The sequence below is a fragment of the Harpia harpyja genome, chromosome 3 (genome assembly GCF_026419915.1).
Source record: "Harpia harpyja isolate bHarHar1 chromosome 3, bHarHar1 primary haplotype, whole genome shotgun sequence".
Taxonomy (NCBI): domain Eukaryota; kingdom Metazoa; phylum Chordata; class Aves; order Accipitriformes; family Accipitridae; genus Harpia; species Harpia harpyja.
In genome coordinates, this window is record NC_068942.1 from 45,683,418 (window position 1) to 45,708,244 (window position 24,827).

The 24,827-nt window shown below is 39.8% G+C and overlaps 1 protein-coding gene across 5 annotated transcripts in view; it reads right to left on the reverse strand.

Annotated features, from left to right (window-relative positions):
- The window catches only part of ZFYVE26 (zinc finger FYVE-type containing 26), a 51,396-nt gene that overhangs the window by 22,830 nt on the left and 3,739 nt on the right, over positions 1-24,827 (reverse strand). Inside the window, exons 5-27 of one of the 5 annotated variants that reach the window (XM_052782399.1) lie at positions 23,610-24,159; positions 22,118-22,248; positions 21,107-21,271; positions 19,957-20,045; positions 19,501-19,661; positions 16,046-16,228; positions 14,798-15,451; positions 13,305-13,394; positions 12,510-12,578; positions 11,720-11,871; positions 9,567-9,765; positions 8,981-9,244; positions 8,679-8,798; positions 8,234-8,398; positions 7,055-7,273; positions 6,603-6,674; positions 5,519-5,624; positions 3,990-4,729; positions 3,577-3,642; positions 3,198-3,394; positions 2,191-2,295; positions 1,495-1,617; positions 577-753 (exon numbers count right to left, since the gene is read on the reverse strand). In XM_052782399.1, coding sequence (XP_052638359.1) covers positions 577-753; positions 1,495-1,617; positions 2,191-2,295; positions 3,198-3,394; positions 3,577-3,642; positions 3,990-4,729; positions 5,519-5,624; positions 6,603-6,674; positions 7,055-7,273; positions 8,234-8,398; positions 8,679-8,798; positions 8,981-9,244; positions 9,567-9,765; positions 11,720-11,871; positions 12,510-12,578; positions 13,305-13,394; positions 14,798-15,451; positions 16,046-16,228; positions 19,501-19,661; positions 19,957-20,045; positions 21,107-21,271; positions 22,118-22,248; positions 23,610-24,159 — 4,797 coding nt within the window. Of the gene's footprint in view, positions 1-576; positions 754-1,494; positions 1,618-2,190; positions 2,296-3,197; positions 3,395-3,576; positions 3,643-3,989; positions 4,730-5,518; positions 5,625-6,602; positions 6,675-7,054; positions 7,274-8,233; positions 8,399-8,678; positions 8,799-8,980; positions 9,245-9,566; positions 9,766-11,719; positions 11,872-12,509; positions 12,579-13,304; positions 13,395-14,797; positions 15,452-16,024; positions 16,229-19,500; positions 19,662-19,956; positions 20,046-21,106; positions 21,272-22,117; positions 22,249-23,609; positions 24,160-24,827 lie in introns of all 5 variants that reach the window. The other 4 variants (XM_052782401.1, XM_052782400.1, XM_052782403.1 and 1 more) reach the window with 4 other exon arrangements.

Consider the following 24,827-nt stretch of genomic DNA (forward strand, 5'->3'; position numbering starts at 1 on the left):
ATTCAACTAATGTAATCTACTGGTTAATGCATCTATTCCCAGGCTGAGCACAGAACCTGTATGACTTCTGTAAAGGCAATGGCCATCCAAAAAGAGGAGTGATACTGTCTGCCTTTGGAAGGTACTTGGGAGAAACATGCCATGCAAGTGTCAAAGACCACCATACAGGTGGCCATATGTAGGACACCTGGTGTTACTGACACAGAGAGTAAGTTTAGTAAGAAGAAAAAGTTTTCTTCTTCACTTGGGACAAAGACAGCAACTGTCCTGATAAACACCACAATTTTATTTTATTCCACCCCCACCCTCTTTTCACCTGTGTGTTCCTCCACTCCCTACAGCTCAAACACCATAAAACCACCTCATAATATAGGAACTGCAAAGATGGAGAAGAGAAGTTTTAAGCCATCTCTAACTTCCCTTTGGATCCCAAGACTAAGGATCTTAGACCTGATATGGTGAGAATGCTCTGGTAAAATATACAAGCTTTATATATTACATATATATTATGTATTATAAAGTTACTTACATAATTATATATTGCTGTTAATCCCACAATGCAGGAGTTTTACTCACCTTTGATCCCATATAGAGTGCCTGGATTTCATTACGGCGTGCTGTTGTCAGGTTTGCATAGAAGTGAGCTGTGAGGTAATCAGCCAAGAAGTGAGAGGCTGCCAAGTTCAGATGCTGGTCAAGAGACTGTTCACTGATAGCAAGACAAATACCAGGGTCTTCAATTCTTTGTAAAAGCTACAAAACCAAACAAAATACAGTGAACCCCTACTACACTCCTGGAAAGTAGCCTTTATAACAGGCAGTCCATGACAGATTATTACCCTACAATGGTCCAGCCAACAAATTAACTTGCACAAGTGCCTTACATATATAAGAATGATTTAGATAACCCATTTATAGACTACTCATTGCCTATTTGCTCCATTTATTAATAAAAATATTTTTAAAATTAAAGTAAGCAAAAAATTAAGCAAGGAATGGGACAGAAGGTATAGTGATCAGAAGTCTCCACTTTGCTTCCAGAATATTTTCAAAGCTATGTAGTCTGACAGAGCCTGCACTTTATTTTACACTGTTATTAGCAACAGCTCCATAATTATTAAAACCAGAAGAATTCACACTTCACTAATTTGGGCACTGAAGCACAACTGATCAATTCCTGTTATTAGTTTTACTTCTGATTCCTCTGCTTAAGCAGCACAGAAATGCTTCATTATGATTTTTCAAATAAAAGGGGCCTTGTATTTCCATGTAAGTGACATCTACGCTATTAGGTCCAACAACTAGATTGCCAAGCTGGATTTTCACTTAAGCATAACAGGGGAGAGCCAGGATCCCAAAAATACATATAAGCAAATAGCATCTCTTAAGGGAAGAATCAAAAAGGCCATGAAAACACACCTGAAGAAGGCAAAGAAAAGAGTTCTCAACTTATATGACCTATGGATGTAAGGCTGAAAGAGTTTTGCTAATTACCTGCAATGCTTTTTCCATGTCTCCCATCTCCAGTAAGTGGAGAAGGTGCTCACGGTGAAGGTTGATCAAGTCTTCTCTTGGGACAGGATACAAGTGCCCCCATTCCTCAAACAACTCATAATCCTAAAGAATTTAAAAAAAAAAAAAAAAAAAATAAGAGGGACAAACTCTACCCTCTCTGATACAGCTGTTTCTCCCAAAGTTCTGATCAACTTCTCCAGAAATTCTGTAGCTTAGACTACTCTCCTACATGCAACAAGTAAATAATTACATTGACAAGAAGATGATACTCAATTTTGTCAGTCACAGCTGCATTGAGAATGCCTTCTCATCTCACAGTAAGCAAGTTGGCTTTTTAGAGAGACACTTTTGAAGCCAGCCAGATCTACAGTATTAGTATTGATATAATAATCAAGCCTGTATTATGTCAACAGCCATGCTATTAAAGTCTTCAAAATTCTAAGAGAAAAGAACAGGTTGTATCTCAGAGTAAGAGTTATAACTTAAACTTAAGGATTATTAACTACATGTAAATCTTGACATTAAACACAGATCTGTATTTGTTTCTGTAGCACAGATTCCTTCCTCCCAAGGTAATCTCCATTGATCAGTGTTTTAAGATGCTATTTCAACAAATTTATCTATTCAAAGTTTAGAGCATTCTAATTCAACAAAATTCACATGATGATGCCTAACCTTTGCTTTCAGAATGATATTCATGATGGCCTGGGGGTCATCAGTGCAGGCTTTTTTCAGATCCTGCCAGTCATTCCATAATGGTTCATTTTGCACATTCAAAATCTGAAAAAGTTAATATTAGGGTAGCAGATTTTAAAAGCTTTATCTACTACAATCATTAAGTCTAAGAAAACAGCTGAGCTGATCACATCAAGAACTGCTTCATACAAAGAAAACAGTCAAAAAGGAGAGCCATGTTTATCTCTAGCCCTTTTCTGGGATGACATAATGCACTTGCACTCCAAAAAAGACTATGCAATTTTCTTGGAGGTATGAGTCTACAAAGCACGTTTATAAGGGAAGGTTTTTAAAAGACTAGATGGCAATAATTAGGGATGAAAAAGTACATGTATACTGCAGACATTGCTGGCACTAACAGAGAGACAACTGAGGTAACTGTCAGTTAGCAGAACCACCACAAGACAGAGCTCAGCAGGGATTTACAACTCCTTTTTTTGCTCTGTTTGGCTTTTCAGTCTGTGCTGAACTAACTCCAGGCCAGCTAGTCTGACTTAACTTGGGTATCTGCACTACCCTGAAGTTAGAAGAACTGACTGCAATATAAACACACTTATTGGACCACTAGTCTTGTACACCATGCCTAGGTACACCTGCACCTCTCAAGCTTATAAAATGATGAATCACCATGGAAAACTTCCAGAGGCTGTAGCATTTGTATAGAATGGAAAAACAAATACCTTGCAAGAAAACAGCCTCACACAAAGGTTTATGTCTAATCATGTTTGCAGACCTGAATGCTAATAGGAGAGGGGGAAGGTTATGAAGGATGGAAGCAGAGTGTTAATTGGATACTACAGCACTGAAAACACATGAACTGTTTGGGATGAAAGACTTGAAAAGCTATTATGATCAAAAAAGAACCAAGGGCTAAAACTTTCCCAAAGGGCAAGCATATTTGCTCCCAGCTGCCTATTTCATCTCACTGGTTACTTGAAAGACTGTACCTTTTGATAAACCTGAAGTTCTTTCTTCCTGCTCTGCAGACTGGCTTTTAGTTCATCAGTTATGCCCAAATCAGAAGTGCAATAAGCTAGGATTTCCAAACAGGCATCAAGGGGCCATTTGTCCAGACAGCGCAGGGCCAGCCTACTTCTCAACGTTGCATTTTTTACTGGGAATAAGTATTGCCAACCATCCTTATCTGTGGAGGAAACAAACCACTAGTTTGAAACTCAGTTTCTGCAATTTGGAAAATAAAAAAAATCCTCATCCTCACTGGATCGCATCACCAAATGAAACAGTGCAGTGCTGAAAAATCTGTGCAAGACTCATCCCGAGCATCAGATTCTTGGGAAGTAACCAAAGTTAGCATGGGATACTTACTATCCTTAAACTCCAAAAGGCACCTCCTTTCACAGGATACATCATCCATGTATGACAATGACACTGCTGTAAAAGATGTTCCATTAACAGTACTATGGTTAGTGTCTCCTGATGTATTCAGCTTTTCACATAAAAATAACACAACAGATGCATTCCAGTTCTTTTGTACTAAATTGGTCAGGATTTGCACATTTGCAAAACAGAAACTACACCATCAGAGAAAGCAAATTTAGGATGAAGGAAAGGAAGGGATCTGTTTCCATTTTTTGATTTGCCCAAGGACCACTACTTTAGTTTCCACCTCCTGGTCCAGGCTGTATTCTTCATAAAAAAAAAAAAAAAACAAAAAAAAAACAACAAAGAAAGAAAAAGAAAAAGATGAAGGGAAAAAAGCCTGACTTAATACTTCTTACCTTCAGCAGTTGCACAGCTCAGCACAGCATCCTTCACATTGACCAGCTCCTCCACATCCTGACTGTACAGATCTAAGACCTTCAGAGCTCTGTCCCAATCCTTTGCGGCAAGAGCTTGTTCCAAGACTCCCATTAATACATTAACAGCTGTGGGGGAATGCAGTCCTAGGAGAACCAGAGATATGTATGTCTTGCCAGAGAAGACAGTAGCCAAACTGCTACCTTCCTCTTGCTGATTCTGAAGTGGCTCAAACATAGCGAGAAGAAATCGTTCCAATATTGGGAAGTCCTTCAATAACACCTCACACTCCCTGGAAATCTGTTCCAAACCTAAGGGCACCTCCCGTTTGCCCCGAAATTCCATCCAAGATAAACTCGATTTGGGAATTTTCTGTATATTAGATGCACTTAGACATGCCACTGTGGCCATTAGCTTCGATTGAGACTTTAGGAAGTCCAGGGAGGATGCAGTAAGTGTGTGCTGGCTCAAGTCATTCAGAGAGAATGGGCCCTGAGTGGAGTTATCCTCAGAGGTCACTGCAGAATTGTGAATAGGTGTTTCAACATCTGGCAGGCAGTGGTAGGCACACTGGTGTGCTAAGTTACTGATGTTTGTCAGAAGAGACTTTGCCTGGCTGTTTTGCCTTGCACTGCACAAGGACAGTCGTTCACAGCAACAGTTAACAATAACTTCCTGCACATTCAAGTTCAACTCTTCTTTAGCCAAGAGAGAAGAAAGCCTGCAGGATTGAAAACAGAACCAGCTTACCACGCACATATCAAAGGTACTTTACGATTACGTATTTTCATAAATCTTCCAAATGTTTTGTGAACACAAGCCCCCTAATATTCTTCACAGGTACATACACGGGAAGACTACATATCCTATGTTTACAGTATGGAAAAAAAAAAAACGTACACAGCACAACATCAATAACTCGGAGCTTACGCTGCCATTCCTTTAAAGAACTTACTCCTCAAACATTGACTTTTACCTAAATGCGAGACAGTAGAATGGTTCACCATTACTGCTCATCTTTTTAAGAGCTACTTCGTCAAATCAGACACTTTCCATGCCAGCCTAATTCAGTAATTTGTGATAGAAGGACCTTAGATTATCCAGTTTACCTACTGACCAGGGCAAGAGCCATGCTCAGCTGTATTCTTAAGAAGCCCTACTGGTGTATTGTATTTTATTACATTGCTAAGCTGCAAGTCCACCACTCTGAACTGCCACACATTCAGTCAAAAAATCCACATAAATGCACTCTCTCTTCACAACAGACAGCAATTGTTAAAAATATGGAGCCACAGCTTTCCCTGTCAAAAATCTTCAGGTTGGTAGAGAAGCCACTGAGTAAGCTCCTCCCTGCACACTAATCCTTGCAGCATTAAGTAATTGGCTGGTGGGACACAGCAGGCTGTACTACCTGTGCTAAGCAGCCAGAGAAGAATTTAATCCTGGCTGAGGTCTAAAGTCATCAATGCCAAGATAACCTAGAGAAGTATATAATATGAAAAGCACCAACCTGTCAGGATGAACCTGTCTCTCAAACACAAGCTGGGAGAGCAGCTGAGATGGACTCTGCTGTAACAGGATGAAAGGGTTACCCACTTTCACTTCTGCAGATAGATCTTAAAAAAAAAAAAAAATCAAAACATTTATTATAATACAAACACATTAGCTGAATACACCAACCAAGTCTTATTTTAGGAACACAGATTTTAAGAGCCTGGAGTCTGAAACCTCCTTGACTAAATTCACAGAGGTCTACATTAACAGCGTGGTAAAATCCAGAGTAAATTGCAAGGCATTTTTGATTACGATACACCTCTCAAACTTGGCACCACTGGCTCACATTTTACTGGACCTGTTACCAAAACAGGTAGCGTGGAGAGTCTTTGGCCTTTAAGCGAGATCTAGGTTCAAACAGTTTAGCAACTCTACTTCAAACTTTCACCAAAACATGTATTTGCAGTGAGAGACCAAAAATGTGCAGTACTGGTTTCTGAGGAGTCTCTGGATGTAGATTAGTGAGTCCATGCTCTATTCAAGTCAAAGTGAGCAACGGCAGAGGGAACTCACAAATGTAAAGCTACTTTTACAAAAAGAGTGAAACCCTGGTCAGTATTGCTGAAAAGCCTTTGTATCCACTATGTCAGGTAACTCTGAACATATTCTTGTAAGTTTACCTTTTCCTTTTATCTTCCAGTACAATAAAGTTTCCCCAGAACTCACACAGCCCTTAAATATTGTGCATTTTTTTTGGCTTTGGCAGTTAGTCAATGAGGACTGAATCATGTCCATACAGAAGTTATGGCTGGCATGGTAGTGACCTGAGCTGAACCAGTATGTCTGAAAACAAATCTTTGCCCTTTTTTCTTATCCTCTCGGGAAGGTATTCTCTGAAATCAGTACTGTGGTATTTTACATTAGTGCAGCTCAATTAGTGTCAACTTTAAAAAACAGACCAGTGTTTTTTCTCCTAGCACAGTGAATTGTTCTGTTCTTCTGACAGTTTTATGTGCTGATGATGCATTTCTTTCCATGGACCACCATGATCTGCTGATTCTAAGAAAAAATTCTGCCTAGAAAACTTCTGCCAAAGTTACCTCTGCATAGCCTTCTACACATTCTCTTCTTATCCCTGTGGAGCAGCAGGGCACTGGTTGCCTCTAAGGGAGCTGAAAAGCACACAGCATGCTGATCCACTGGATGCAAAAATCAATCTCACCTTACAGGGTACTGATGAGAATTTTTGGAGGTCGGGGTTGTTTGTTTTGTCTAAACAAAGTGCAGAATCTGGGTCAGTAGTTAACATTTCTGTTCCTGTTTTCCTACTGCCATCAGCTATTTTATCTTAGCTGAGGGTGGCCTAGGTGTTAAGAAATAAAATTTGAAAAGCAGTGCGATAATACTTGAAAGCAAAAGATCTGACTATGCACAGGTAGTAGGCATGTTTGGCAAGGAATCATTTTTGCACAATTACTTTCCAGAATCAGGCCAGGCTACACAGTCTGGGTATCTTCACCTAGGGTCAGACTTTCCAGCAGGAACCCCTTACCTAGCTCTGCATTCAGACTTCGTAACACAACAGCAGCCAGTGTAGTGATGTAGTCAAAGAAGGCCTTCACAAAGTTTGTCTGCATGTTGCTCTCTGGCATGGTTTGGTCAAGAGTTCTCAGCAGGAGCTGTGTTTGATTCCAAACCAGGTGCTTCTCCAGCTCCGTAGGTTTGAGAGAGGCCTGCTCCACCAAGGTCCCAAGCAGGTTTCCTTTAGAGTCTGGTTTAAGAGAACAGACATACATCCAAGTTTCAAGTAAGTATTAAATGCCAAAAATGAAGGGGGGGGGCGGGGCGGGGAAGAGAAATTGTTTAGCCTGATTTCCTCTCTGCAATTACAGATCTCAGTCTGGGCATTAAAATTTTATTGAAAGCAAGAGAAATTTTCACAGCAGAATAAATCAATGGTTCATCTAAATTAGTAACCGTGCCTCTGATGAGTTAGAAATATATTAACGCAGGCCTAAAATATATCTAGTTGTGTGTCGTTAACACATAAGCTCATTCTAAAACACAGGTCTTGACCAGTCCTTGTGCTCCATAACATTTAGCCCTTAGAGCTCTCCTAAATTTTGCTCATTAAACATACAAATATCTTTAAATATTTCACAAACACCTACATGCCATTTAGAAATTTGGTGAATGGAGAAAGAAAAAAAACATAAGAAAACACCCAAGTGCTACATAATGAAGAGAACTCTGAGAAAAGGCAACTGTGGAAGACTTCTTCAGAAAAGGATGAGATGTTTTATGATAGCCCTATGAAAACTGGAAGGCGTTATTATGTTACAATAGTTTTATAACTTTATCTCCTTTTTGTTAAAAAAAAAAAAGGTAACAATAAGGATACACCTAATTATCTATAACCTGTCAGGTTAAAATACACTTAAAGAATTCCTTGTTAGGACTGAAGAAAAGTAGGACAAATAATAACCTCGACTGTACTCATTGATGTTTTCCTTTCTTCTCTGGCAAATTCACAATTTTAGCTCTGAAAACAAAACGCTCAGAACATAAGAATTACAGATAGATTTTACACTTTGTATTTAGGATTTTAAAAAAATATATAATTATGCGTACATCAAAGAACATTACTGCTAGATTTATAGTTGTCTGGACAGGCCAAAACAAAAATTTAGATCCATTTGTCAGTCTTCACAATCACAAAAAAATAACTCACCCACAGAATGCTCAACACGTGTCAGTGCTTTTAGGATTTGATCCAGATTTTGTGATAAAACAATTTCATTAGTAATACTTTCTTCTGTCAAGGCAGTGTAGCAAGCTTGCAGAAGATCTACAATACTGCATCGAAAATGACTCCCTATTTTCTCATCTGAGACCTCTATGAAGAGGGAGAAACAAACAGCAACTATAACAAAGACAAATATTTTTGCACAGAAAAAGTCCCACAGAACCAAAGTTGTATTATAATACAACTAGTTTGCCAAATTCAAAGTGTTCAATTTATTCAGAATTGAGCTTGGGTCCACCCCCCCCCCCCTTTTTTTTTTATTTTAAATATTAAGCTAAAAAATTGGAAGTTCAAACTTCCATTGCAACAGAAGGCAAGAATTTGATTTAAGCATGTTTCAACAGAAAATCTTATCAGCAAAGCACACTACCTGGCTTGGATTGCCCTTGTGATGTGCAGGAATAGTTGAGAATTTTACTTATTTGCTGGAGAACTGCTGGGAAACCCTTTACACCTTCAGAGTGCAGTAAAACAAAGTCAGGTCGGTGGCCTGGAAAAGTCATGGTGCAAAGGGGGACAAAATAAAAGTTAGGAGTGGAAAAAAGAAAAACTAACATGCAAGTACGCAATGAGATTTAATTAAAACTCAGGTGTTAGCACAAACAACACAGCATAGAACAGCGTTTTCTACTCCCAGGCCCGTGTTGATAAACACAAAAATCAAAAGCCTACCCCGAGTTTCAAGGCTGTTGTACAGTCGCCTTTCTGCTGTTTCCAAAAGCTGCTTGCATGTTTTCCAAAGATGGCACTGAGTACAAGCTAGATCAAATGCCGCCATTGCTGAAGGACTGAGGTCCTCAAGGACTTCCCACAGAGGATCAGTATGGTCCAGCTGGATGTTGCTGATCCAGAAGTTTTCTTGGAGAGTAGGGGCAAGACTTCCAGAAGTTGCAAGCAATTTATCAGTAACATCCGAGATGGAATAAAATACCATACCTACATGCATCAGCAAAACACAAAATCACTAATTAAACAGCATATTTATCTCACATCCTGTCATGGATAATTATTCTCTAATTCTTTAGGAAAAATAATTCAATAGATGGCCTGCTTCATGGACCAATTACTGTAGAATGGATAAAACTAATTGGGCATCAACAGCAAATTTCAGCATTCTTAGACTCCTTTTAAGTCAAAGAACCACAACTTACTCTTCTGAACAATTGTTGCACTCATTACGACAAGATTCAAGTTTCTTCCTCCTGTTTTCCACTTCTCCCCCACCTTTTGAGAAGAACTCAAGAAACCCAGCCCTTACCAGCTGCTGCTGCATTCCCAATAGCTTGCAGTGTCGAACGGCCACTGCCAGATTTCCTGATGCCTCCCGTGCCATCTGATGCTTGATTCTCAATATTGTGCTCCACTCTTGCCATTTCTCGTACCGCCTCTTGGTAGCGCTCCATGAAAACCAATTCACCATAGCAAGGTGAAGTATCCAGATTAAACATCAAAGCCACCTTTCAAAAATAACAAAAGATGTAATTACAGAGCATGTCAAAATAAGCTTTCAAAGGTCAAAGAGCTTTGGGGGTTTTTAGAGGAGATGACGGAATAAAATAAAACAGACACTTTAACTGAAAAATGTCCCCACAGACACAGCAGGCTGAAATGGGGGGTGGGGGGGTGGTTTCTAGAGATGTTTTAGTGCCTGAAAAACAGGACCTTACAAACATTTTTCAACTATTTTTATAAAGCTCAGCTATTATTTGCTGCAAAGCTAGAGCTGAATTAATTTTCGTAAACCACACCTTTCAGAATGACTCTTCATGATTTCAATACACTACGTAACGAAAGAAACCTATCAAGTTGGGCCCCCAAAGTAAACTATTTTAAACAAATTCTTATGCAGAAATACCTTCTAGAAATTTAAACACACAGTAGATAAGCACAGCTGTGCAAGTTCCTATTATCAAACCAACAACAGAATACAAACCAAGCTTGAATTCTTTATTGTCAGCAATACTGAAATTCAAAGTAAAGAAGCAAAACAAAATGCTTCTTTTGGCCCTGTAAGTAGGGAAAAGATGAAGTGGCATGCTTGACGTCAAACAGAACTAATGAGTTGAGCAGTAACCTGCTGCTAATGCAACACTTAAATGATATTAACTGCTCTGATATCACTATCTGAAATTCAGCCAGGTCACTGCTTGTCCTGGTTTCAGCTGGGATAGAGTTAATTGTCTCCCTAGTAGCTGGTATGGTGTTATGTTTTGAGTTCAGTATGCAAAGAATGTTGATAACACTGATGTTTTCAGTTGTTGCTAAGTAGTGTTTAATCTGAAGTCAAGGATTTTTCAGCTTCTCAAGCCCAGCCAGTGAGAAAGCTGGAGGGACACAAGAAGTTGGCACAGGACACAACCAGGGCAGCTGACCCAAAGTGGCCAAAGGGGTATTCCATACCATGTGGTCATGCCCAGTATATAAACTGGGGGGAGTGGGGGCAGGGGGGATTGCCGCTGAGGGACTAACTGGGTGTTGATCGGCGGGTGGTGAGCAATTGCACTGCGCATCATTTGTACATTCCTATCCTTTATTATTACTGTTGTCATTTTATTAGTGTTATCATTATCATTATTAGTTTCTTCTTTTCTGTTCTATTAAACCGTTCTTATCTCAACCCACGAGTTTTACTTCTTTTCCCGATTTTCTCCCCCATCCCACTGTGGGGGGGAGGCAGGGAGTGAGTGAGCAGCTGCATGGTGCTTAGCTGCTGGCTGGGGTTAAACCATGACACTGCTTTTTACAGAGGATCCAATCACTGATGCACCTCTAGATGTTTTTTCAGAGCATCAGCCCAAAAGCCACATAGAACAGCCACAGCTGCATGCACAGCTGTGAGGGAGCAAAGGACTACAGATGTGCAGACTGTCAATTTCAAGTCTTTCTGCCTGTTTTCAGTACCCTGAATTTAGCCTCAAAACATACCTCCTTCAAATAAATGTCATCACCACTTTGGCTCCGCTTTGGGTAAGCAATACATTTCCATGTTCCTGCCGAGCTTACAAGTGGCAGAGTGTCATGGCTTTGAGTCACTGACTAAAGTAAGCAGTTCAGATGCTGCTTCCTCATGAGGCTTCAACATGACCTCTTTGTGTTCTTCATTCAGCTGAAACACTAACCTTGGCCAGCTCTCATCAAACGTTTTCATGCCTTGAGAACCCAGGTTTAGAGAAAGCATTTTTATATAACAAGAAAAAAAAACAACCCAGCATCCATGGGATGTTGGTTTGGAATACCTTTGCTCCTTTCACTTGCTTCTACTTCTGAAGCGACCCTTTCACTTGGAATGCAGATGCTTCAGCCCTATGCTTACTAATGCAGAAGAAGCAGGAATTTCATTAGCTATCACAACCACAAACATCAATACCAAATTAGATTTTTAATTGCACAAAGTACATGCAACTCATTTACCTGATGGGCTTCTACAAAGTTTCCTCTCAAAACACAAGAAACTAACAGTGATTCTGGTGGAGAAAGCATCATAGGAATGAGGGGGTTTTGCTGGTGTGGTCTCACCCTGCTTTCCAAATCACTTGAGCCAGACACATTACTGGTACTTCCCTCTGCAAGACAACAGAATTAGTCAGTATACTATTATGGAAAAAACATTTCACCAGATAACAGCTAACTTATTAGATAACAGTACTTGACATATTTAACACAAAAATATAGGAGCAGAGTCACAAGGAAGTTTTAGGGTGAAGAGGTCAACATAAAGATCTTGTTAAAAATTCTCATAATATTTCACTACTTGGTCAGAACTTTCAGTTTGGATCTCATCCAAATGTAACACTGCTTAGAGCCTACATAATGTGGACGCAATGCTAGGGCAGTGGTTTAATATGGATAAAGGGAGAAGTCTTAAGTATTGCACCTATTAAATCAATTTAGCATGCCTAAGCATGTTTTAGGTTACATGACTACCAGACTATTAGCTTTTTTGATGGTTTGCACATCAATACATTTCACACTGTTTCCCGCAAGCCAAAAATATGAAGAAAAATCTAATTTTCCTATTCCAGAAGAGATATATACTATATATACTATTCTAATTAGAAAAAGCCAGCCAAAAATGGGAGCTCCAAGAAGCGAAAAGTCTGAATTCTGTCCTGCAAAGAGCAGTAATTCACATTAACTAGTCAAGCACATAGTTCATCATGCACATTGATAAGAAAGAAATACTGTTTTTGTGGCTTAATACCTGAGGTACTGGTGCTTAGCTCGCTACTTGTGCTTTCTAATGATGGACTGGTAGTTCCCTCTTTCCCATCTAAAATGGAAACAAATCAAAACCAGCACATTAAATACACTTTTTCTAGACAAGGTAATTAAAGCTTACTGCAAAGAACAGATCAGGCAACCGCAAGAGATCTTCAAGAGTATCTCACAAATGAACCATCACTGATGTCTATGATAAATGCAAAAACTGCTCATTTGAAGAAAATGCTAGGCAAGAGACTCTGTTGGGTTGGCTCATCATTGACTCATGTCAGATAGTTTAAAGCTTCTTAGTTTGGAACATCCCACTCCAAAATCAGATGTACCTTTTAAAGGCTAAATAGAAAAAGGGTGAGGAACGCAACTTTCTCCTAAGACTGCCAATTTAAGCCACAAATTCCTGTAAATTCACATCCTAGATACTATTGTGGTAGGAATGAAAATATACCCAACAGTCACTGGATATAGCGGAGAAAGGGAAGAACTGGTACTGTAGTTGCAAAGTTCTCCTCTCCCCCAAATCAGACTATGGATGAAAGAAGTTATTTTCTTACCTGAATTTAAAATTAGTTATCTTTTAGTTGTGCAGGTAAGCTTTAGGAAAACAACCTCAATCCACGTGGAATTGGACTAAGACACTTCAAACTAGTTAGAAAATTAAAGGAAATAAATCTAGTCCTCTACCCCAGTCCATTAAATCTAATTGCATTCAGCTATGAGCTCAGCAAAATTATGCACATTTCAGAGATGTCTTCTCCAAGTGACTTTTTCAACCCACCTGTTTTGTACCTTTGAGATCTACTTCGTTTCTTAAAGCTGGAGCACCTGATTAAAGAGCAGTATCTCCTGGAAGCTGCAACCTGATGTTCTGTGAAACATTTAAGCAAAAACATTACCAAATAGCTGGACAGGTCATTAACAGTTATTTGTCTACCTTAAAGCACATCTACATAGGTAGAGCTATGATGGCAAATCTCCAAAGAAAACACAGCTGATCTCAGCTAAGAGCGCTTCTGCAGTAAAGTTTAAACCAGCATCTGGAAGTAATTTTGATGCAACTCAACTAATACTGTGGTTTTCACATCCACATCCAATGTTGCTTATGTATATATTATGTACTATACCTTCTACAACCCTGATGAGTACTAAGGGTCTTTTCCAACCTAAATGATTCTGTGATTCTAACTATACAGAAAAATAGGTATAGTCCAAGTACATAAACAGCTAGAAACAAGGTGAAAAGAATAAGAATTAAAATAGTAAAAGAGAGAGTTTGATTTGTCATTAACATTTTGCTGAAACAACTGGGTTCTTCAGTAATGCAGGGTAGTATGAACCCTGACTTGGTCAACAATTCTGGAAGTGAGCAAGTAACGTGGGTTCCAGCCCTTGAGACAGAAAATCCAAGAACTAGACAGTGTCAAGAAAAGCCAGCCATCTTTCCCTGAAAGATGTTCCCCAAATAGTTGTCAACATTTGTCAGAAGTCAGGACTCAAAGTACAGAATCCCACAGAAGTTGCTGCCTGTCCACTAGAAACACTGAGGGCTGCCTACTCAAACATAAGTCCCATCGCATCCCCTCCTTTATAGGGGGAGACTTTAGAAATAGTTGAACACAAGTTTGGAAACTTGGAACAATTAAGGTCCATACTGCCCAGTCTTTCTTGGGACACGGACTTTGCATGGTCTGAGATACACAATAAGCCACACTATGATACAAGCAGAAATCTGATAGTAGCAGGGCTAACAAGTTATAGGATATGGAGAAGGGTGGGTGGGAAACAGGTTCCTGAGTGTGTTGTTTTAGCTACTCCTGAGGAGTGGTCTGCATCCCAGAATAATCCAACTTCCTCTGATACATGTTCCTAACATGTTTCCAGACTAGGCTAGATCAACACTCTGTCCATGAATGAGATGAGTCTATCTGGCTTGCACAGGATCACACACCACCATGTCCCTTCATATCACTGCCCTGTCGACATAACTTGTTACCAAGCAGCAGGAGAAAGACAGGCAAACTGAAGCAGTGTGTCCACAAAGGGGAGGAAAAAAAGGAAAAGAAAACCCAAACTTTCTTATTAGAATAGACATCACTGCTATTGGAAAATCGTGCAAGAGCCAGGCGATCTCCAACTAGGTCACTCTCCTAATATCTGCCAAAATGTGCTCCCTCAGTAAGATGCTCAGGGAATTTAGTCTTGAGACCACTGCCTAGAGAGCTGTAACAGAACAGTGTCAATACATCAGAAAGTACCAAATACAAAGCCTACCTGCATTTCTGTTACTCATCACCACCTTGTATCGCCAGTGAGCTTCAGAAAGGTATTTGGAAAACTGTAACACACGACTTCCAAAGGTGTCTCTGCTTGCAGAAAGATTCAAGCACTCAACAAGTTCCAGTTCTTCACGAAGAACGTTACTGGAGTCCCATGGGAGAGAACTCTGAATTTCTTCCAGATGGTTGAGAAGCAATGTGAGGAAGGCATCCATGGCCACCTCATCCACTAAAAATCCAGTAACACCACTAGTTAAGTGTTTCAAATCCAGGTAGCTCAGCCTAGAGGTTTCACAGCTTTTGCCACCTAACATCGAGTCATGAAGATCTTGGTTATCTGTGTGAACTGTCTCAGCAGCCAGCAGATGCCTCTCTAATTTCTTTTCAGCCTCTATTAGGTGCTGTGGACTTTCAGAGGTAGAAGACCGCCGACTAGCACTGCCTTCTACACTCACAGTAGTAGTCTTTTTGTCAAGATCATCATCCTCTGCATAGTCTTCAGGTAGAAAAGCCTCAGTATGGAGGTCACTGTAGGAAACAAAAAGCAAGGAGAAGATGTTCTCCAAAACCTCCAGGCGCAGAGGAGCAGGAACACTCCTTAAGAACTGCTGACACTTCACAAGGTACTGAGGAAATACTGAAGAGTAATCTGTATAATTAAGAACAAAAATAAAGGACACTTAAAAGATTTTTCAGGAGTTCTTTCCTCCAACCTTTGCCATTTAAGAAAATCCTAGAAGAGAGAACTGTCCCAGTGGCTTAGAGCCGATCATTCCTTCACAGATCAAGTAAATATATGTCCAACATTTTACATTTAGAAAGGTAGCGTACCTCCTCCCTCTCAGTAATGCCAATTATCGCCTTATGCAATGATGTGCAAACTCAGATTACACCCCTTTTAGCCATTAAATCAGTTTTAGCTCTGGGAAATCATAAGCTCTTACAAAAGCATCCCTGTCATTACCATCCTGAATGTAATATCACCTTCTTTTTGCACTACATTTTTAATACAATTACCTTAAATGTTTTAGAACAAGACAGGTAGCTTATTCATATCTATTATTACTAAAGGTAACAATACCTCAAAGAAATGCCATTATACTTGTTTGCAAAGCAGTCATAGCCCACTGAATAAAAACATCATATGTACACGGTGCAATATTATCCCAATACTAAATGATAAATCAGAGCCCAGCAAATGGAGAAGCACAGGCTACTGAACCTGAGAAAGGAGGCCAATTACCTGCTGGTTCTCCAAAAGTTGCGTCTTCAGGGATATCACCAAGAAGGCTGTGTACGCAATCCTTGCACTTGGAATGCTTATGAGAATTCACACAGAGAGCATAGATAGCATACTTCATGGCACAAAATGCTCGAAACAGTGCCAGATTGCGTTGCTGACTCAGGGTGTTAGGGAGTGTTGCCGCTGTGGAGGGAAATAAGGGTGTTGAAGGAGTAGGAAGGAGATGAGAAAACAAGTTAATTTTCTCCTGCAGTTCCCATGCAGCAATATTTAACCAGTCTTTCTTTCCCAGTGTCATATCTTTCTTCCCAGCTTTGCTCTATCTCACTGTTACTTCACAACATATGAAAAAAAAAACAAAAAAACCCCCAAACCCACAACAGGTAGGCACAGACAAGTCTGGTCTGGATCCCCTTCTGAAAAGGAAAATTTCTGTGAATTTGTGTTACAGGACCTGGCTACAGCACAGAATGATCAAAATCTGGTCATGACAAGTCTCATTAGAGGTATGTGGTTAAGCTACATACACTGCTGCATTTACAACACAGGGATGGACCCTGTCTCATTCCAGCATCTTAGAATTGTGTGTTCTATCACACAGTGGATAAGTAGGGAAATAGTGTAGACTGGCTATGACTGTAGTGAGAATAGATTACCACAACATCTACAGATTTGTACTAATAAATAGATATCACAGTTGATTCTATCCACAACGGCTGGCCATATAGATCATATAAAATCTGCAATTGATTAAAGAAAAAGTACGGTCCCACAGTTTCCTTCACACATTTATGATAAAGGCAACTTAGAGAAGTACTACACCCACTCGTTCTCCCTTTTGCTTTTTTTCGAGGAAAGAAGGTGTCGCATGCCAGAGCCATGATCCCTTCTTAGTACAACAGAACATCAGAGCTGCTAATTAGGTAAAAGTTGCATCATCATTCCCTTCACCCAGGAACACAATATAGTCATATATTCTGTTACGCTGGGTTTAGATGAATTATCCAACTACTGTACAAACGTTAAAAAAACCCAAAACAACAACAACAAAAAAAGAAAACACCAGACAGTGTTAAATTAGTGCTTGAATCCACTATCCTACATTCTCATACAAGGGGTAGATTGTCCCTCTGCCTACTGGCACACAGGAGAAGCATTAGCCAATTTTTTTTTTTTTTTTTTAAACAAAGCACTGGTTTGATGTACTGACAATGTCCCCATCCAAACTCTAGGACTGAATAGCACTACCTAGAAAGTGTTTCAGTACCGTCCTCCACAAGGCTTGAGCATGATTTCAAAGAAAAGCACCTGAACTCTTCTGAAAACTACAGAGCAGCCAAGACAAAAGCCCTGAGAGCACAAACAGTTTGAAACCAATTATTCCCTATCACTGCAATTCTAAACAGCGACAATGGTGGAAACTATAATGCAGACAGCAGACACAACTGAGGAAACATCCAAGTATCAATCCTTTGCAGAACCCACATGCCACAGAAATGCTATAATTCACCAGCAGCTCTACACTAATATGTAGCACCCAAAAAGCTCTCAATACCACTGTCTTAAGAGGACTTCATGCAGGTGAAGCCAGAGAACTGATAAATACAGTCCTCAGAAAAAGAGAAATAGCTAGCTGGAGATACTACAAGATACACACTAGTAATCAAATGCAAGTTTAATACACTTTTGCCTCCCATGTGGAAAGACTTGGATGCAGTGAGTCTGTGTCAGTATCTGCATCTAAACCAACCCTTTTCCTTGTACTAATACTAACAACTACTCTTTAACTACAAGCACTTGTTTTTCCTAGGGCAGAAATATTAACACCTCATTCTTGAATTCTGTAACTCATGAGGAAATTTCTGCCCATCTTTTCTTTTGTTAGTGTGACTGATCAAAGCTAGCGTTACGCACTGGTCTGAAGGGTGCCTGAACACAATTGTCTACCAGTACCTCTACTTCAGTTTCACTACTGCAGCTGACAGATGTGTGTCAGAAAGAAAGGGAAGTATGTGGGGTGAGGGAGAAAAAGGCCTGTTAACACTACCAACTCAGACAAATCAAAACTTCATGACTCCTCTCCTCCCTTTATTTTAAAGGAGATTCTATTAAACTGTGTTTATAGAATTATCTAAATTTTACAACAATCACTGGGCTGAAAAGAGAGAGAGGACTTGTCTTCCATTAACTAGTTCTGTAAATTAAGGTGATCTGAAAAAAGAAGTGAAACCACAGCTAGAATTCTTTTGCTACAGTCATGCAGCTCCCAGAATGTATGATGGGACTGCCTCTTCCTGTTTCTGAAAGGTTTTGACAGAATTTAAGCAGAAAAGAATTAAAATGCAAGAACTGATTAAAAGACCCCAACATCAGCAACAACAAAACAATTAATTTCAGAAAGCAGGACACTGAAACTGGAGATCTATATTGAGTCTCAATCATTACATCTTTTAAGACTATTCAAGACAACCGTCATGATATTTAACAATAAAACCTGTAAAAATAGGACTGGAAACTAACATCTTAACAATATGATACTGGAAGGAAAGAAAACTGCTTCCCACCAGGCAACCTGGAAAATCCATGCAAGATCCATCACTGAGGGGTCTCCATGCAACTCAGGTTGAAATTACACATGTACAAATTCCCATCCATAGAAGCAATAAGGCAAAAAATTGCAGCTTCTTAGGTTCTAGTACATGCAGGAAGACTGAGCTTCTGTATCATTAAGAGGCCCTGGCAAAAAACAGCTTTAAATAGCAGCAGATGAACCTGGACATAGGCCGCAATCAAGAGAGTGTACAAGGAGAGTCACTTCTGAGCAAACTAATGTGTTTAGGAATCTCAGGTATTTTAGGCACCAAATTGGAACATGGGAAAATGACAGAAGTGAGGCAAGAGGGATGTAAACACAGCCTGTAGGTAAGCCTTACTGGTTTTTAATATTAAAGTAGATTTGGTAAGACTTAATATTAGAAAAAAAAACAAAAAACATTTTGTATCTTTCAAAAATGTAGATGTTATAGTATGAGACATTGTCAATTTCATCTGGCTTTGCCTTTTGATTTTAAATTTAAGTGCAGATGGCTGAAATCCAAAATATACACTTACTTTTCAAGCTAAGGGTATTATAGAGTATATAATTTATGAGTAGCATATATTATGAGCATGTGCAAAGTCTTGTTACCATTTTGAAAACGCTGTTTCAGAGATCTGTCCTTGTGAGATCAAAGAGATCTCACAACTCCTTCTTGGGAGAGAATTTACTCCCCAAAAGGATTCTAAAATAATTTTTACATGCTCTCTAGTTTTCTTCTGTGAAACAGCTGATAAGTACTATCTTCCTTATTTACAGAAGTAGGTCAAAAGAACAGATTCTTCCTGGCAGAAATACTGAGCAGCACATACTTGATGGATAGGGGTTTTTCTGTGTTCTCACCACCCTACACATTTACCCTGCATCTGTTTGTCTCTAGCAGGAACTTTTTGAAGAAGCTCAATAACATCGTCTTCATTCAGTGCCAGAAGATTAGTGAGATGATGAAGAGAGTACACTGCAGTGTGGCAATCTAGACCATGCAAGTGTTGCAAAAGAACCTTCCTTGGGATAGTAATACTGCAAGAGAGAACAAACAAAGAGGTGTCACAAACAGATTTAAGGGTCTCAGCCATGTCTAAAGACTTATCTCCCACTCTAATTTTGATTCAACCAAACTACTGCAGCTAAAAAGAAAAACAAATAGCAGAACTAATGGCCATGAAGCAATTTCAAGAGCTTGTGATATACAGTCACCAAGAGATGATTAGCCAGGATTCCCAAGAAAAGAACACAATTTCTATTTGCATACATAAATTGACTAATGGGCAGATTTGGCAAGACAGGTTGGAAGAAGTCCTTCTGACCATTTTACCTGTTTTGCTGTATGCACCATTCAAGCACTTCCACCTGAGCCCACAGCCCATCACAGAAATCTTTCAGTACTGAATCATTGCACAGATCCTAGAAGGAAAGATAAATAAAAGAATCCCTTTACAACAAATCCTCTAGTCAGAGAGCAGAACCAAGTCTGTGTCACATATGGGATGTTTGTAAGACTTCTTTATCCAGATGGGAACTTTCAAGTACAGAAAGTTACCAGTTTTATTACAAAGCCAGCAAGGAAGGGCTATTCTGAAAGAGCATCCAAATCAGTCAGCCTCCACTCGACACACCATGGAAAGGTGGCTACATCCCTTTTCAAGGTTAGCTTTCGATTAATGCTTCTTAATAACGGTCTAAGACACTAACCTCTAGAGCTAATCATGTACTAGAACAGATGATATACTGGGTAGCAGACAGTTATTCATATTTTCCGTCAGATCTAAGACTTTCACTTTGCAGAGGCTACTGAATAGACCTTCAGTCTGTTACCAACAGATGGTAACTGCCTTAAGGCAATAACAGCCTAGATCTGTCCCAATGATCCAGCAGTGCAAGGCTCTCTGTCTCCCCACCTCTGTTGTCCAAGCCACTTGCCTGCAAGCAGACATCATCTGAACTGCAGCTACACCATCTTCTTCAGAGATGAAGACTCCCCCCAGACAAGGTGGATCTTTGAGTCACAGCTCTTGTCATTTATCATTTCATTTTGAGAATGGGTATGGGAAATTTCCAAGCTATTCTGTTGCTGAACTCAGGTTAGTTGTGACCAGAATTAGTCACTATCCAGTGATGACTCACTGGATGAAATAACACCAACCAAACATCCGCCAGCTCTTAAAAAAACTAATCAACAACCGTTGCTGTCTTTCTCTCTGTTAACAGCCAAGGCTGAAGAGCTTATGCCAGAAAAACTTTCAGAATCTCCTATGCAATCATACTCCCTTCACAGCTGAGAAGTAAGAAGAAAGGCAAGTGTCCAATAATGTTACCTACACACAACTGTAACATCTTAGCTTTTTTAATTCCATTTTGAGAAAGTTTAACATTCTCACTGGAAACTCCCTGTTTTTATTTATTTTTGCAAACAAATTGCATTATCTGGACTCAGACTGGGATGCTGCCACTTTCTGCTGATTTACCTGAGTTTTGTGAAGAGTCCATAACAATGCTTTTGCTGATTCCAAGCTTTGACAATGAGTCCATCCTAACAATACCAAGAGGCGGCAAAGGGGGTTGAATTCTCTCCTCAATAAGCTGTTCAGGCCTGAGTAGTCTTCTCTTTTCAGTAAAGTTAATGCAGTCACCTACAAAACAAAAGGAAAAAGTATTTATCTTTCCAAAATGCTGAGACCTATAATGCCTGGCAGGTTATGTAAGCAAGTAGCCATTTCAGTATTAGCTTCACTAAAATGGTGAAGTTCTGCATCTGGAACTTCCCTAAACTTATCTTTTCCGAGCCATCAGGTTACTCTTCAGTAAAACTGTCATAAGGAAAAAAACCATCATTTCAAATGCTTACTACAGAGCCAGCTCACACTCCCTCACTACATTATCTTTACATTCTTTCTATTGATTATGTCTCTGTCAAGGGCATTATGTAAGAAACTTGAATGAGCACATTATTTAGAAGTGGAAATATGTTCAACCTTAAAAACTTGCACTTTAACAGTGACAACCCACCTGTATACTATTTCTTCCATCTACGTAAATAAATTCAAATAATTTAATTCATACCAGAGTATTTTTCACCAGGTCTTCAAGCTCTTTAAAACATAAATTTTACAGTGCAAACTAGTCTCACTGCCCCAAGTCTACCAGCATCAGAAAAGCAAAGCAACGAGTTCAAGGTCATGAGGTAAATCAAGTGGCATATCCAAGAAAATTACAATCAGAACGTAGGATTTCTTGAAGATCTAATCTTGTCTGCATGCAGAGGAGCTTTTCCAAAAATCTCACTGAATATTTTGAGTTCATCACACAGCTGAAAGTAGGGGAGTTATCACCAGTTACCTCCTTGTTCCTATAAGTCATGACCCCTACTAAACACTATTTGAATACAAAATGCTTCTGTGCACCGTCAAGACGTGTTCAATACAGGGACTGACTTTAGCCACCACTGGGTTTCCCTCTTAATGATTTTATGGCCATACCAGAATCTGTTCCAGAAAGTGCTTGCTGCTGCTCAAGCAGTAGAAATAGGCTGTCTTCCAAGAAGGAGACTCTTTGGGATCCGAGAACAAACTCATCGTGGTTCGCTCTGTATCCAGCTGCTCAGATGAACCTAAAAAACATCACAACAAGATTACCTTACAGTACAGAGGGGCACCTTTGAAAGAAGCATAATTACTGTTAATTTAAACTGAGAAACACTCAAGGTTTCCTCAAATACTAACCACCTGTTACATGGTAACAGTTAAGACTCTCGGATATTGTTACTGGATAACAAGAAAGCCAAGCAGAGAAATTTGATAGAAAATAAAAAGGTCAGACAGGAAACCAGGGAACTGTCTGGACAGTTGTTGATACAGCAAGAGCCTGTTCAGCACACAGGTTGTTTGCATTAGCTCAGGTCGTACTGCCTTTCTTTCTCTACTCATACACATCTTATCTGTAAGTTGCATGAATTCTTGCTTGTGCTGAGACACTATGCTGCTTTGCAGGGCCTTAGCAAAGACTTGTCCAGCAAACGAACTTCTCAGATCTGTGCAAAGCAAGCATTAAACTACTCCCAGTAAGAGTGAAAGCATCCATATCTCCATTTCTCTTCCCCAACAAGGAAGCACTAACTGTAGTCATTATCAGAAATACCAGAGTCTGCCACTCCACACCAGCCTGAACTTCCCTTCAGCAATCCCTATGAGTGAAGGGAGGAGAGAAGATACAAACCTCACTGACTTATACCTCAGTGTACAGAGGCGAGCAAAACAGGGTAGGCATTCTAGCTTTTCCCTCCTTGCACACTCACCTGCCACTTTCCTCATAAGAGCACGGGCACCACTTGCCATTCAGCTTCAAATGAGATCCTCAACTAAATGTACCAGTCATAGGGAGCTAGACAGAAGCTGTGAAGTTATAGCTGGTACAAAAACAACAGCTGGGCTCTGGCAAGCAAGCAGGTAATCAAACTGCATCTTCTTTCCAGCTGGGATATCAGCCCACTCCACATCTCCTTCCACTTCTAGAAGTTTTCTTTTCCAATATTAAGGGGTTTGAATGTTTTGGGATTACTGAGGTAGCTGAATTGTTACTGCCTGAAATGGAACATCCTCCAACACAGATGATCCCAAGCTGGAGCTGAACCAGTAAAAGATTTATATACATATGGCGAGTCAATTTTCTAGTTACAAGCAAGATCTTCAGCAGGAGAAATGCTGAGCAGATTAAAATAGAGCACAACAAGGGGTGGTAAAGGAAGTGCTCACAAAAGAAGGCAGCATAGACTGCAGAAATGTAGGGAGAGCCCTGGGGTTCTTGTGCCAATTCCTTGCTTTAAGTCATTTTATCATCATCTTTTACAAGACTCCATGGCTTGTTAAGGCACCTTAGCAAGAACACTGCCCAACTTCTTGACAACTTGCCTGTTTAACACCTCAATGGCTTTGTTAAACAAGAAATGAAAACAAAGCAGAAAGTGAAACAAACCTTTTCGTATTGATTTTGACACCAGAAATTTTTCTCTTGTTCTTTCTATGAGAACACTGCTATACAGGCTTAACAGGCCATGACTCTCTTTCCTCAGCATACAGCTTAGTAGCTTCTCCTCCCTCAGTGGGCTTCCCTCAGTCCAGCATACATCCAAGAGCTCCCTGAACAGGTGCCATACTTCATCTGCCTGATGCTCCACCTCAAAAGTCACTATACTAAGAGCAGCATAAATTGTATCTACTAGTTCTCTTTGATCTAGTTCTGCTGAAATCTCAGAACTGGACTGAAGCCTCTGTAGAGATTTCAAGGAGTCACGAAGAAATTCAACAAAGATGTTTTGTAGAGAGCAATAGTGCTGGAGCGAAGAGCTGTGTGTGCCTTGTTCTTCCTGGAAGAACTCCAGCAGGGCTTTTGCCCTCTGGGGAGCCCGCAGCAAAAGCTTCCTGAGAGCTGAAACAACATCCAAACTGAATCTGTGAGAACAGCCATCTCTTTTCCTGTCTGTGATGTGCTTGTTCTGGGTGCACTCAAATGCTTCAAACAGTTCCTGGTAGGGAAATAATAAAAGAGTAAGCCTTTCAGACTCCATTAAAAATATGAAACACATTATTTAAAAAATAGGAGAAAGCAAGAAGATAAATCAATTTGGAAACATCCTGTGGCCTAGGAAATCCATCAATAATAGTCCACCTTGTCCAACATCCTTCCTGGAAGAGTGGATATGCCTGAATATGTAACAAAAATACAAAGAATCCTATAATACACTACTACACTATATGGGCCATGTGCTCATAAGCAAGTTACCTTAGTTCACAGGCAGCTCCTATGGAATGGCTGAAGCACTAGTGTATTCTACCTCTTAGCAATACATTGATGGGACTGTATCTTCATAAGTCAGTAAGAGCATGATGATTAGTGTTCAGTCTTTTTTTTTTTTTAACCCTACTTTTCCAGATTCATACCATCTATCTACCAACTGCATCATCCTCATCAACGGTAATTATTCAGACTTGGTTTAAACTGGCCAACAGACTGAGAAGCCACCTCACAGACTTCTTTCTTAAGCAACAATAATTTTTCTTGCTAACAGAAGCAAACCTGCAATTCCAGAACTAGGAAGAGGAAAGCAAAGAAACAAAAACTCCCAATTAGCCCTCCCAGTAAGGGGTGGGAAGGTGAGGGACAACCCAGTTCAATAGCAATTAAGCAGCACTT